Source organism: Anastrepha obliqua, chromosome 2 (assembly GCF_027943255.1).
Source record: "Anastrepha obliqua isolate idAnaObli1 chromosome 2, idAnaObli1_1.0, whole genome shotgun sequence".
Taxonomy (NCBI): domain Eukaryota; kingdom Metazoa; phylum Arthropoda; class Insecta; order Diptera; family Tephritidae; genus Anastrepha; species Anastrepha obliqua.
The window spans coordinates 89,470,138-89,482,825 of record NC_072893.1 but is presented as its reverse complement, the minus strand read 5'-3'; the positions used below and the strand labels follow the sequence as shown (position 1 = coordinate 89,482,825).

The window sequence follows — 12,688 nt, the reverse complement described above, 5'->3', positions numbered from 1 at the left end:
AGCGCCAAAAGCGAAGAGCTACAAAAAGGTTAAACCTGCAACTGATGAATATATGTTTGTGTGTATTAAAAGCTTTTAAAACCAGTAAGTAGGTTAGGACGTCGTAAGATATCTCATTTTTTAATGAACAAATTGCTTCCATTATCTTAAATACACTTACACATGCATATGTAATGTACACACTCGTACACACATTGCATTCGAAATTTCACAGCGACTTGAAGTGTCACATAACTGCTACAATAAAAAAATACCATAACTAATTAATAAACATACACGCATTGTATGAAGAATGCATTTTTTATTTGTTTAAAAAATTAAGGATCGATTTTTGTAATTGTTTTTTCGTTTACATTGTAGGGTCGTAAACCGCGTCCGAATTTGTTTTATGATTTCATCGTTTTAATCCGCTATTATCCAATGTTTTAAAAGTTGTAGTGCCACGTTTGAACTGGAACCGAAGTTGAGGCAGCTGTTGGATGCACTCCTGTTGGGGAGTGAATTGTGGGAACATGCGCCGATGATTGGTGTTGATGAGAGGGATACACTTGAGTGGATGGGCGCACGGTTGAGTGATGACCAGGTGCGGAGTGAGCGCCGGACGAGGATGATGAGTGAACTCCCAGTGAGGTGTGAACTATTGAAGGTGAGTGAACTGTAGACGCACCATGAACCCCCGCTTGTGAGTAAGCTCCCGACGCGGGGTGAATACCCGCTGAAGAGTGAATATTTGAAGATGATGACACTCCTGCTGGAATTCCTGATTGAACTCCTAATGAAGTGTGAACTACGGATGGTGAATGGTGAACGGCTGAAGATGAATGAACTATCGAAGAAGATGGAACCGCTGAAGAGAAATGGACTCCCACTTGTGGATGAGCGCCAGCTGGCAAATGAACTCCAGGGGCAGAGTTCGCTCCTGAAGGATAATGACCTCCTGATGATGAGTGTGCTCCCGAGGAGAAGTGCCCTCCAACCGAACTATGAATTGGTTTAACCTGTGATTGGTGGCTGTAGGATGGATGTGCTGGGTTAACAATCTCTGGGTGGTGTACAGATGCTTGAGGAACTGATGATGGGTACGACTGTATGAAGGGATTTCCGGTCGGCTGAATAGAGGGTCTTCTGGTTGTGGTGGATATATATACATGAGGGCTGGTAGGACGCTGTGTTACCGGTACATAAGTTGCATGTGCTGGTGTTGCTACATATTCAGGCACTTCAATACTACGTGGGAGGGTCGGTTGAGATCTGCTGTACGTAGCTGTAATGAAATAAAAAGATAGCAAAATCAGTTGCTTGGTAAAGTGGATAATATGAAAAGTTAGATAGTAATAGAAGAGATATGTAAATATATACAAAAGATATGCGCGTTAAAATATACTTATTTAGAAATATGATGCATTATTTGGTTTATGAGCACTTACTCGAGTCCTGACGATATCCATTTTGATCGGCTGTGTAGAAAACAGTTAAAAATTTGCTATTCGGCAGAGGGTAAGAGTAGTATCCTTTCCGCGCAAGCACCATACTTTTACCCGCTGGAACCCAATAGGCACGTTCATACCGGGCATCACCATTACTGAGTAGGTATCTGTTGAAAAATTATGTTTTAGTAAAATCTATAAACTAAGTCACCTCTAAGTATAGGGCTTATATAAAATATAAACCTCTTCACTTTAGACTTCCTAAATTAAACAACCACGTTCTCCGGCTTTCATCAGAAGTTAGGTATCTTGGACAGATATTTGACTTGAAACTCCATTTGAAGCTACAAATTGAAATCGGGTGTATCTTCTCAACTTTTTGTGGTGAAATCGGGGGCGCCGCAAACTAGCATTTTAGAACTTTTACTGGGTTGATTGTTTGCTAATGGCGTTGGGTCATGCTTTTCCATTTCTATTTAGACGATTTTAACTCGGTAATAAGGAATTTTGGAAACTCATAAGCGCTTCAGTCTGAGCTTGATAAATTGAACTCTTGGTGTATTCGCAAACGTTTATTCTTGAATATTGAAAGGTGATCGCATTATACTCTCATTCGAAAGCAATACTTATCCAATACTTTCAAAATCCAATCCAATGCTTTCAAAATATTTCGTAGCGGATGCAAGGCAAAGCAAGTTGCTGAAGTTAAAGCTGAAGTTAGCTCTTTATTATGAGAGAACGTAGGTTCGTGAAGCTCTTCGAAAGGGCTATAATGCCATTAATCTGAGAGGGGTGCACAGGACTGTATATATTGACATCGCCAGAGTATATAGAAGTTGTCCCAGTGCTACCCTGAATGTAGTTTTGCATTTGCTTCCCACCCACTATTTCGTTATTTCCATCGTTACTCAAAGTGCAATCAGGTCAAAGGGAGTCGGCCTCTGGAGGCAATCTCTCAAGATACATGGTATCATTTTAAGGCAGTTAACACCGTATTTCTCTGAACTTCGGACATATCTCTTTATTAGCAAACTGGAGTTTGAGGGTCGTGCCAGGCCAATCTTTGCAAGTAAGTAGGATTAGAACGAGGAGAAAATCTGAAGATGGAATCGGGAGTCGGAGCGAGGGTTTTCTCTAAATCAGCCAATTTATCTATATAACGTGGGAGCGAGGGGGAAATTAACATTTGTTCCAATAGTCAACCCGCGATCAAGACTCTGACGACGGCATGGTGCAGATGCGAACTAGTCAACTGTAAGTAGCAGAACAAATCTCTTGGGCAGGCAGGTAACATTTCTCTGATCTGGGTTCCAGGATATAGGGACATAGAAGAAAGTCCTGCGGACTCAACGCCACTCAATTTCCAAACTCGTAGCTGTGTTTACCGGTCATTGGACGATCGGCACACACGCGGAAAAGCTAGGTTCACCATTTAACCCCTATTGCATTAGCTGTAGGGACCTTTCAGAGTAGGGGACTGTTGAGCACTTTATCTGTAAATCTGCGCCATGCTAAATCCCACCAACCTTCTTCGTTACATCAATAGATCTGGCTGGCTGTAGATATCTGCCTGTTCGAGGTCTCATAATGGCGTCAAAATGGCGTTTTAGTGTAACTTGAAAGAATGTTTTCCAATAAGCGTAAATCGAAATGGAAGAAAGAAAGCTGTGTGAGGTATGAGCGATATACTTTTTGCTATTCCAAATATTATAATATATAAAATACGACATCATTCTGATCCAGGGGGACCAATTTTAAATACTCTGTTGCTTATGTAAACCTAACTGGATTTGAGCTTTGGGCTGGTTTATTTTGATTTTAAGGCCCCAGTCGATTGCGACTTATTGAAATAGGCCCAAGACTTCAGAAAATGCCAGAATAAAGAGCTCAGAGCGATTTAGTCATACGACTTTGGTGGCTAATGTAAGTCACTTCCACGAGAGATAACTTTACGCTCAATCGATTGTCCTTGTAACTTGTAATGGTGGTTTGACAATAATAGGCAGAAGATTTTATAGAGCACGCCAAAACAATATGGTCGCCAAACCCATAAGCACATCGACGCGTCTCTATTAGAGGACCCTCTACATATATAAATATATGAATTTGGCAATAAGAAATTAACTTGTGCTAGCAAAAATATCGGAGATCAAATCCCCCAAATATCCGCGGAGAGGTTTTGGCAGAACTCACCATTTGAGCTAACGGAAATTACTAGCATTAGTAAGCATTTCCAGCAAATCCTCGCTTTAAGGACAAGTTAATAAAAAATTAGTAGTACTTTTTGGGAGCTAGCTACTTAAGGGACAAGTCTACTTCAGAAGTCTTAACTGATTTCGTACCTCTGTCATCACAAAGTGCTTATTGTGTGCCTTCCATCAACCGGACCTACCCTAATATGAACTACGAACTCTTCATGCTGCGCACTTATTGTCTTCTTTTGCTTGTCATTAAGCCAATATTGTCATTAATTCAATAAAGATATTCAAATTTATATATTTTTTTTCTTCACCTGTACTCGTAGTGACCATCCAATGAACGATGATCATATTGCTCGATGACTCTGGGTTTGGTTACGGCTGCAGGATGGTAAATGCGTTCTTCCTTTTTATCTGAGCCTACTCCAGACACGCCAACTTCTCCGCCTTCGCCTCCCACACCCACATGCACGCCTACACCAACTCCATCAACATTGTTGTTGACTACCGGCACTTTAGTGGCTTGTTGTACTATTATATCGGCCGTGCTCAGCGCCAAGCAGGAAGCATACAGAAATATACTCCAGATGACCACAAATTGCGCCATTAAAGTTATTTTATTGATTCCTCTTTTGTTGCACAGAAACTTTTGCACTCTTAATACCGGATCACGCCAATTTCGAATTTCGAACTTCACAGCGTAGCGTTTTATTAGTTTAACACAATTATCAACTTTAACGTTGCAATGGAGTTTTCTCAATGCCGCCGTAGGGTTACAGAACTTTGGTTTTTATACCCGAAAAACCATTTGGCAATGCTTTCTTCTTGCGAATTGGTTTGAATAAATACCTACAATTGATGGTCAAGTGTCTAAATGATATGGTCCTCTTTGTCATTTGTTGTTGTTATTTCCAGCATGTACAATGGCGATATGTTTTTTATTGGTGGTGGTAAGTGTATGTAGGTAGGCAGTTAGGAAGAAGGTAAACAACACAAATGTATGAGCAATACTATAATATATGTAAATTCCATGAATTTTTGGGGTCGATTGGCTTATACTAAATGTGATACAAATGTATGTGTGTATGTGGGCAAGAACGTTCATGCTTAAAAAATTTGACTTCCAAACTGCATTACATACATATGTAGAGATGTGTAGTGTGGCAAAATATGAATAGCGATGTTTGGGTGTTTGCAAGTGCATTTGAAAAGTAGGTTATGTCCACTAAAAATATGCAGATAATCTTTGTGGCTCTTTATATTTACACATTTAAATGCTTCTACTCATACTTACCCTGTAGGGAAACTATACTTATACATGCCAGATGTAAATAAGTAACTAAATTCGGATGAAACCGATCTTTAGTGAAGTCTAAGAATAAAATAATCGTATACGATTTTTCTATTGTACTTGACTTGTATTGACCTCACCCATTAACATTTCTCTTAATATTTTCCCACGCTCTCCTATTTACACCACCTTAACATATGTAACAAATGAAAAACTGATAACAATGTCAGCCTTGAAATCCAACGAAGCATCTCTATTGCCAACAAGTGCTGCTTTGGACTAAGTAGACAACTGAGTAGTAAAGTCCTCTCTCGACAAATAAAATTAACACTCTACAAGGCTCTCATCATGTCCTTCCTACCGTATGGCGCAGAAGCTTAAACGGTGACAATATTCGATGAGGCGTCGCTTGGAGTGTTCAAGAGAAAGATTCTGCGGAAGATTTTTGGACCTTTGTAATTTGGTGACGGCGAATATCGCAGGCGATAGAACAATGAGCTGTATGAGCTTTATGACGACATTGAGCTGCGTTGAAAATATCAGATGGAGAAGGTGTTGGCTTCACTTGGTGTGTCTAACTGGCGCCGGTTAGCGCAAAAAAGAAATGACTGGCGCGTTTTGTTAAACTCGGCCAAAATCGCGTAAGCGGTTATCACGTCAATTAAGAAGAAGAAGAACATATGTATCACTGCACTGCATTTTCTTTAGCATCTTCTGTTATTATTTAATGTAAGTCTTGCATTCCTGTAATGTTTCTAACTGTTTGATTTGTAATAGAGAACGAATGAATAAAGTTAATCTTTATGACTGTATAAGTAAAAGAAAATTAAGAAAGCAAAAATAAGGAATGTGAATTTTTTTAATGAATTTAATTTTTTTAATTCAAATTATTGCAATATTCCTTACCGATAAACTGAGAATGCTCACGGGCATTGAATGTAGCGCTATAGCGTGGAAGAGGTTGAGACGTCTTGGCCAGTTGCAGCCAGAAGAAAGACACATACGCTCAATCCCACCCATCTCTATATTAAAATTAATAAGCGAACTGGGCTTGAACGAGATACTGTGATGAGTAGTGGGCACAAAAGGCCATTAGGTCGAAGTGCAAACCTCTAACTATTTCTATTCTCTCTCTGTAATAATTTTCCGGGAGCTCTGCAAAATACTGTAGTAACTATTCTATAGCTCTTTGTTGAATTCTTAACGAATGCGGTATTAACTTTCCAAACGGCTTTTGCGTATGTGATTCTTTACAGAAAATATAGGGTACTACTTCAGCTGAAATACCTAGTATCAGCAATTTCCCGTTTAGCCAAACTCGGAACTTCACAAGCAATACCACATACGTGCTTAATGATTTCTGGTGTTGATGCACTTCGTGGGCATGTCGATGCACAGTTGAAAATGAAGGAGTAGATGAATTTAACACTTTCGCCATTTCGTTTGCTGAATTTCTGTTGCTGACAAATCTTCCAAAAACAGAGAATGTTGTCACAGCTCATTACTCGATTACTTCCATTAAAATAAAAAATAAAAAATAAAAAATAGTTTGTAAACAAAGAATGAATTGACAGATCAAAATAACATTTTTTGTGTGCTCAATTGAAATATAAAATATTCAAATGGTGTATAAATTTGGATTTCTCTACTGGTTGCAATTTATTTCTGGTCTTGGGCACTTCTGGTATTGTCATCTGAAGTTACCAGTGGAAAGCTAGACATATTTTAATATTTAAATTTTCTATTTGCATTAACAATACCAGAATGCATCGATGAACTAAAATTATTATACGGTGATTAAGCCTTATCCTTGAGCGCCGTAAAAAACTGGTAAATTTGTCATGGTCGCTGTTCGTTCACTGACGAATTCCGGAAAAGTTTTCCAAAATCAGTTGTGTTCCCAGAAAATATCGATGCTTTAGGCGAAATGATTGAGCAACCTAACCAAGTATTGTAACATACCGTGCGATTGAGGCATCCTTGGGCATTAGTAACATTTTACATGATCACTTTGTGGTAGAAAAAGGAGTGTTCCTAAGCAATTTAAAAATATCCTGCAAGCGCGACTGGACAAAGTATGATACTTCGAACAGTGGTTGAAACGAATGCAAAACTGCATTAATCATCATGGAGAACATTTTGAAAACTATACGATACTAAACAATTTTGTATTTAAGGCCAGAAATATAAGGCCTCTGCTTTGCGCCAAGCGTTAGAAAGTGGCGAATGGATGAAGCAACTAGCTGTCGCTTACGATACTTTTCGGCCAACCTGTACAATGCGTTATCCATTCATCAACATAACCAGCTTACAGTGAGCAAACTTATACTATTCTATGCACTGCCTACGTGTATAAAATCTTTTTCTCTATTTTAGTTTTCAGGATTTCATTTACTACTGTCAGAAGGCCGGCAGTTTGCGTTCCCCCTATGTGAGTAGTTCGCTTACCACGAACACGAAACCCTCAGCTAGTGGGACTGATAAAAAATGAATCAGGATTTCTGATTTATAAATGTATTTCATTCTGTAATTATTTGTTTGAACTAAAAACAGTACTCCTTTCGAGCATATAATAATATAAAATTTTATTTGGTAAAACATTTGCCCCTTTTTTCACATTTATTATGCCTTAAGTCGTCATAGTACCGAAAAACTCTTTTCATTCGAACAATGGATATTTTTTCAAGAAGTCAACAAACTCTTTCAAGGCATTTACTTCTTTGTTCTGCGTCTTCAATAACACTGGCCTGCGAAATTTAACTTTTTTCAGTTTCTAGAATGGCTGTACTTGTTTCTTGTAGTTTTTTATGCGCTGAAAACGAATCTGACCTTCAAAATGCTCCATCACGTCAGGATTTTTGGTAAATGAAGCCTAAAAGGTCAAAAAATGGCCATTTTAGCCATTTTTGATAATTTTTTTTGGGATAGAAAATTTTTTTTTTCAATTTTCGACGAAAAGGTCGCATAGTACAACTCTTTAGCTTTAAACCCATTTTTTAAAATTATTGTACGATTTTTTAAAAAAAAGTTATGACATTTTGAAATTAACAGTTTCAGTTACGCCAATAGACGTTATACCCAACGTATACGTAACTGAAACTGTTAATTTCAAAATGTCATAACTTTTTTTTAAAAAATCGTACAATAATTTAAAAAAATGGGTTTTAAAGCTAAAGCTAAAAAAAAAAAATTTTCTATCCCAAAAAAAATTATCAAAAATGGCTAAAATGGCCATTAAGGAGAATTCGCTGAAGGAGCTGTGGAAGATCTCTTCAAACGCGTTTAAAAGGTGCTTTGATGACTGGACTAATCTTTGGCATATGTGTATTGCTTCGAGTAGAGCCTAGTTTGAAGACGACAAAATAAATTTTGATGATTGAACAGTTATTTAGCGTTTTAATGAACAATTTCTGGCACTTTTTTGACAGAATGTTTATGCTCGGTATGAAAGTCGGCTTGCTTTTCGTAGGAGCTAATTGGTAGTGTTTTCTTTTTCACTGACTCCAAAAAAAGTGGAATAAATAATAGAAAATTAAAATGAAATAAGCCAACCCGTATGCCCTAAAGTTTTTATAAGCGGTAAACTGCATGAATAACAAACAGCTGATTGTGTTGTAATCACTACTATATAATTGTAAGTGAGTAAAATACCCTAAAAACAATGACACTGAGTAACGAGTAACAAAGTTACCACTTCGTTGTGAATCCCCCTTAATACAGAGCACGCAAAAAAATCCTCATCATAGCCAGAAGAGAGCTTGAAAATAGTTTTACTCAATTGAAGTTCGAAAAAAATTTAATAATCTAACTTTTACTCCGAAAATGCAATAAGTAGTAGTAGTAGTATTTATTGCAAATAAAAGTAAAATATACAAAATTTGAAATTTATTTATTGTAATATTAAGAAAAAGAATAAATATTTACAATAATTTAACAATTTAACAAAACAATTATTCGGTTTACGGTTTTTAAAACCAGTTAAACTCTTTTATTAAGTAATCTCTGTATCTAGAGGCATATTTATTGAAACGCAAAAGTTTATCCCAATGATCATTTACCCCATTGAGAATATCAATCAGTTGTGAATCATTTAAGGTAAATTTTCCGAAAAAGGCTTTTCTGTATTCTCTTGATATTGGGCAGCGCGCCCGGAAATGTGCTATGTTTTCTAGCTCGCCTAAATTACACATTGAGCAAGTTTTATTTCCTGTGTCAAATCTGTTGTTATTTAAAATTGCCATGTCACTCCTAGCCCTCATTATCAATATGCTTGATTCTATATCATATTTTTTTAAATAAACCATACCTTTTGACCAATCTAATTCCATATATATCCTACTAGTACTTAAGGATTTTTGTATGTACATACTCATCCTAACCTGGTTGTGATTTGTTAAAATCAATTTTGCATCTTCTATCCAGCTTTATGATTGTATGATATCTATACGCCAAATGACATCGTTTTTACTAAACAAGTTCTTTAGATCTCTAATCCAGAAGACTTCTTTCTTTTTAACAATTTTGGACAGATAATGTGGCAGCCGATTTTTTGAGTATATAAACAAAATTCTGTGCATATACTTAAGGAACAGTTTTAAAGTAAACAAATGATTTTCTTGCAAGCCGGTTTCCAAAAAAAGTATGTGTGTAGGCATATGCGATGGTAGCTTCAGACTTCGCTTTACAAAATACTTTTGCAATATATCAACTTCTTCAAACCACCCGAAACCCCACACCTGTGCTGCGTATGATTGTATTGAACGACAAACTGCAAGAAAAAGCTTCCATTTAGCTTCAATTGAAATTTCTTTCTTTTTTAAAAGACAAGTCCACGAAGCATTAATACCATTTTTTGCTGTAGCTGTTCTGTTTTTAACATATTTTTTTAAATTCATCTGAGGTGTCATTTCCACTCCTAAGTAAGTAAATATATCGAGACACAGTCTGTATTTCTTCCTTACTATAATACCATCTCTCCTCTGAGTTTCCCACCTTTTCTGAACACCATTATTTGAGACTTTGAGCGGTTTACTTGAAGATTCCACAGGTTGCAGTAGCTTTCAAGGTTATAAATCATCACTTGTAGTTTGCCTAGTTTGCAATAAACTCCCCTGGGTAGAGAACAAGAAAAAAAAGAGATAAAGATCTTGTGGTCGAGATGCATACCTACTTTTCATCATTACAAGCTGGCTGCTTCCACTCTTCCTCTGTGTTCACACGACGTACGGGTGCTGCCTCAAATTCTCATACATAAAGCATGGACAAAGGGCGTAGTTATTGCACTTTTACCGTACATCATCCCTTACCCTTCTACCATGCTGATAGAAGCATTAATTTTGTGCAGAATAGTTCTCATAAATTTCCTTAACGCCTTTTTATCTTTGCACATTACCAATTTGATTCTGCGCCATTAAAATGCAGTCATGTTTTTGGTCATTTAATTTATATACTCAAAATGCAATTTTATTTGGACTAAAATATGTTTTTGTCTGATTTTATTTGCATATATAAAAATAACAAAAAAAAGTTAATTGTTTTTATTTCCAACGTATTTTCGTTATTTAAAGATGAGTTAATCATTATTGCGAGTGTAGTCTCAGATACTTTTTTTTCATTTAAGCCGAATATATGGAAGTTTTTGCATCATCCATTGTGCACATAACTGTATTACATCCAATAAATAAATTATTCATACTGATTCGTTACGCAATTTCATTTGTTAAGGAATTTAAATTTAATTTAATTTTTAATACAGGGTGTGCTGTTGTTGTTATTGTTGTTGTTGTTGAGGTGGTTGAACATTTCTGAGCTGAAAAATGCTCCTAATTAGTGACCAGCACCGTTTTACTACCACTATCTCGTGTGAAGATGATGTTGTTATTGTTTTTTTTTTTTGTTTCCAAGTCAGATCCATTTAGTGAGGTCCAAGTATAGCAGCAAATCCTTTATCTCTATGTCTGAGATTTCTTTAATTTGCTGTAAGAAAGGCTTACCGAAGGAGTCGTGCCCTGGCTAGTCCCGGACATTCACATAAATAGTGGAACAGACTTTCCTTCGCCCCTTCCGATTGACAGCTTCTACAGATAGGATTGAAGGGTAGATTGAGTCTAGCTGCATGATCTCCTACTTTCCAATGTCCTGTAAGGGTTGCAGTGATACGTGAAATGTTTGGCCGAGAACATCCTAGGAGGTCATTCGTCCTTTGGATTTTGTACGACGGCCATGTGTTTTTTGTTGTAATACATGTAGGTATTTGCTTCCATCTTCTTTCGGCTAAAGCATGATAGTATGAAGCAATGGATGCTTTTAGTGTGTTCAGTGGGGTGGAGACTGCCACCGCCTCTGCTATGTCTAGTGTCGAGCCCTTTCTTGCTAGCTCATCCGCTATCTCATTGCCCCGTATATTCCTATGACCGGGAACCCATATCAGGGTAATTTCAAGCCAATGGCTGAGCAGTTTCAGCTTCTCTCTACACTGTAAGACCAGTTTGGATGAAATGTAGTTAGAGTCTAAGGCCTTAATAGCTGCTTGACTGTCTGAGAAGATAGCTACTCTTGCACCAACTTCCTTGTAGAGTCAACTTCCTATGTCTCTGAGTTTCACCGCGCTGCAAGTAGCTATTGTTTTAATGTGTAAATCTAATGCCAATAGATGTGTTAGTACATTGAGCGCTTCAGTAGGACTGGTGCTAAGCGCTCCTGTAGTTAGGATACACGCTGTTCTTTGTATCTTTTTCAGCTTAGTTTTGTTGTATTTCCTTTCTGTTGCAGGCCACCAAACTAGTGCCGCATATGTTAGTATTGGCCTTACAATGGCTGTGTAGGACCAGTTGGATAATTTTGGTGCAGACCCCATTTTTTTCCCAACATTCTCTTACATGTGTAAAGTGCTATATTCGCTTTCTTTACCCTGTACTCTACGTTGGACTTCCAGCTGAGTTTGGGGTCCAGGATAACCCCTAGGTATTTTGCCTGTTTGGTTAGCGTGAGGCTGACGCCGTTTAGTTTTGGGAGATTAAAGTTTGGCACCTTGGTTTTCTTGGTGAATAGCATCAGTTCAGTTTTTCTCGGGTTTACACTTAAACCAGAGTCCGTGGCCCAGTTGCTGAGTAATACCAGAGCTGAGTAATACCATAATCTCACTGATTGTGGTTGGAAACATTCCTGAAACCATAAGCAGTATGTCGTCCGCGTACGCCACCACTTTAATTCCCTTTCGGTTAAATTTGGTGAGGATGTTGTTGGCGACTAGTAACCACAGTAGAGGGGATAAGACTCCTCCCTGAGGGGTTCCCCTGTTGACAGAGCGTTTTATCGGGCTGCTGCCTACCTCACTATTCTAGTTTTGAGCATATTCTCTATCTATTCGTTCAGACCTATGTCTATGCCTAACATGTTAAGAGCCTCAATTATGGATCTTGTGGTAACATTGTTGAAGGCCCCCTCTATGTCGAGAAAAGCGACTAGCGAGGATTGCTTGTATTCTATGCTCCTCTCAATCGGGTGTGCTGTTCTAATATGAATTATTATTGAATAACTTTGGCATACAGACAAATATTTGCAAACAATTTTGTTTAAATTTTCACAACGCTTACGATTCCAGTTCCGTTATACAGGGCCGTGTTGTACAAAAAAAAAAAAAAACTACATATGAAAGCAGTTGTGAAGTTCGAAATAAACAGCAAAGCAGATTGGAGATTGCTCAGCAATCAATATACAGGGTTACTGAGAAAGTATGTATATAAATTATGTCCAAGACTTGAGATATTCGG

General features: G+C 37.6%; 1 protein-coding gene across 1 annotated transcript; it reads right to left on the bottom strand.

Moving 5' to 3' along the window:
* Positions 1-281: 281 nt before the first annotated feature.
* Positions 282-4,232, bottom strand: LOC129238254 (uncharacterized). The gene is made up of 3 exons (XM_054873293.1): positions 3,940-4,232; positions 1,428-1,594; positions 282-1,264 (listed from the first exon to the last, which is right to left on the bottom strand). The coding sequence occupies exons 1-3, from the start codon at positions 4,230-4,232 to the stop codon at positions 426-428; spliced, it is 1,299 nt and encodes a 432-aa protein (XP_054729268.1). The 3' UTR covers positions 282-425.
* Between the last annotated feature and the right edge of the window lie 8,456 nt (positions 4,233-12,688).

What these genes read in the sequence shown, in the direction of transcription:
- LOC129238254 (XM_054873293.1), bottom strand. Translation starts at nt 4,232, where the DNA reads ATGGCGCAATTTGTGGTCATCTGGAGTATATTTCTGTATGCTTCCTGC. An exon ending in GATGGTCACTACGAGTACAG is followed by an intron (nt 1,595 to 3,939) that starts GTGAAGAAAAAA and finishes ATTTTTCAACAG; the next exon opens with ATACCTACTCAGTAATGGTG. An exon ending in TGGATATCGTCAGGACTCGA is followed by an intron (nt 1,265 to 1,427) that starts GTAAGTGCTCAT and finishes ATTTCATTACAG; the next exon opens with CTACGTACAGCAGATCTCAA.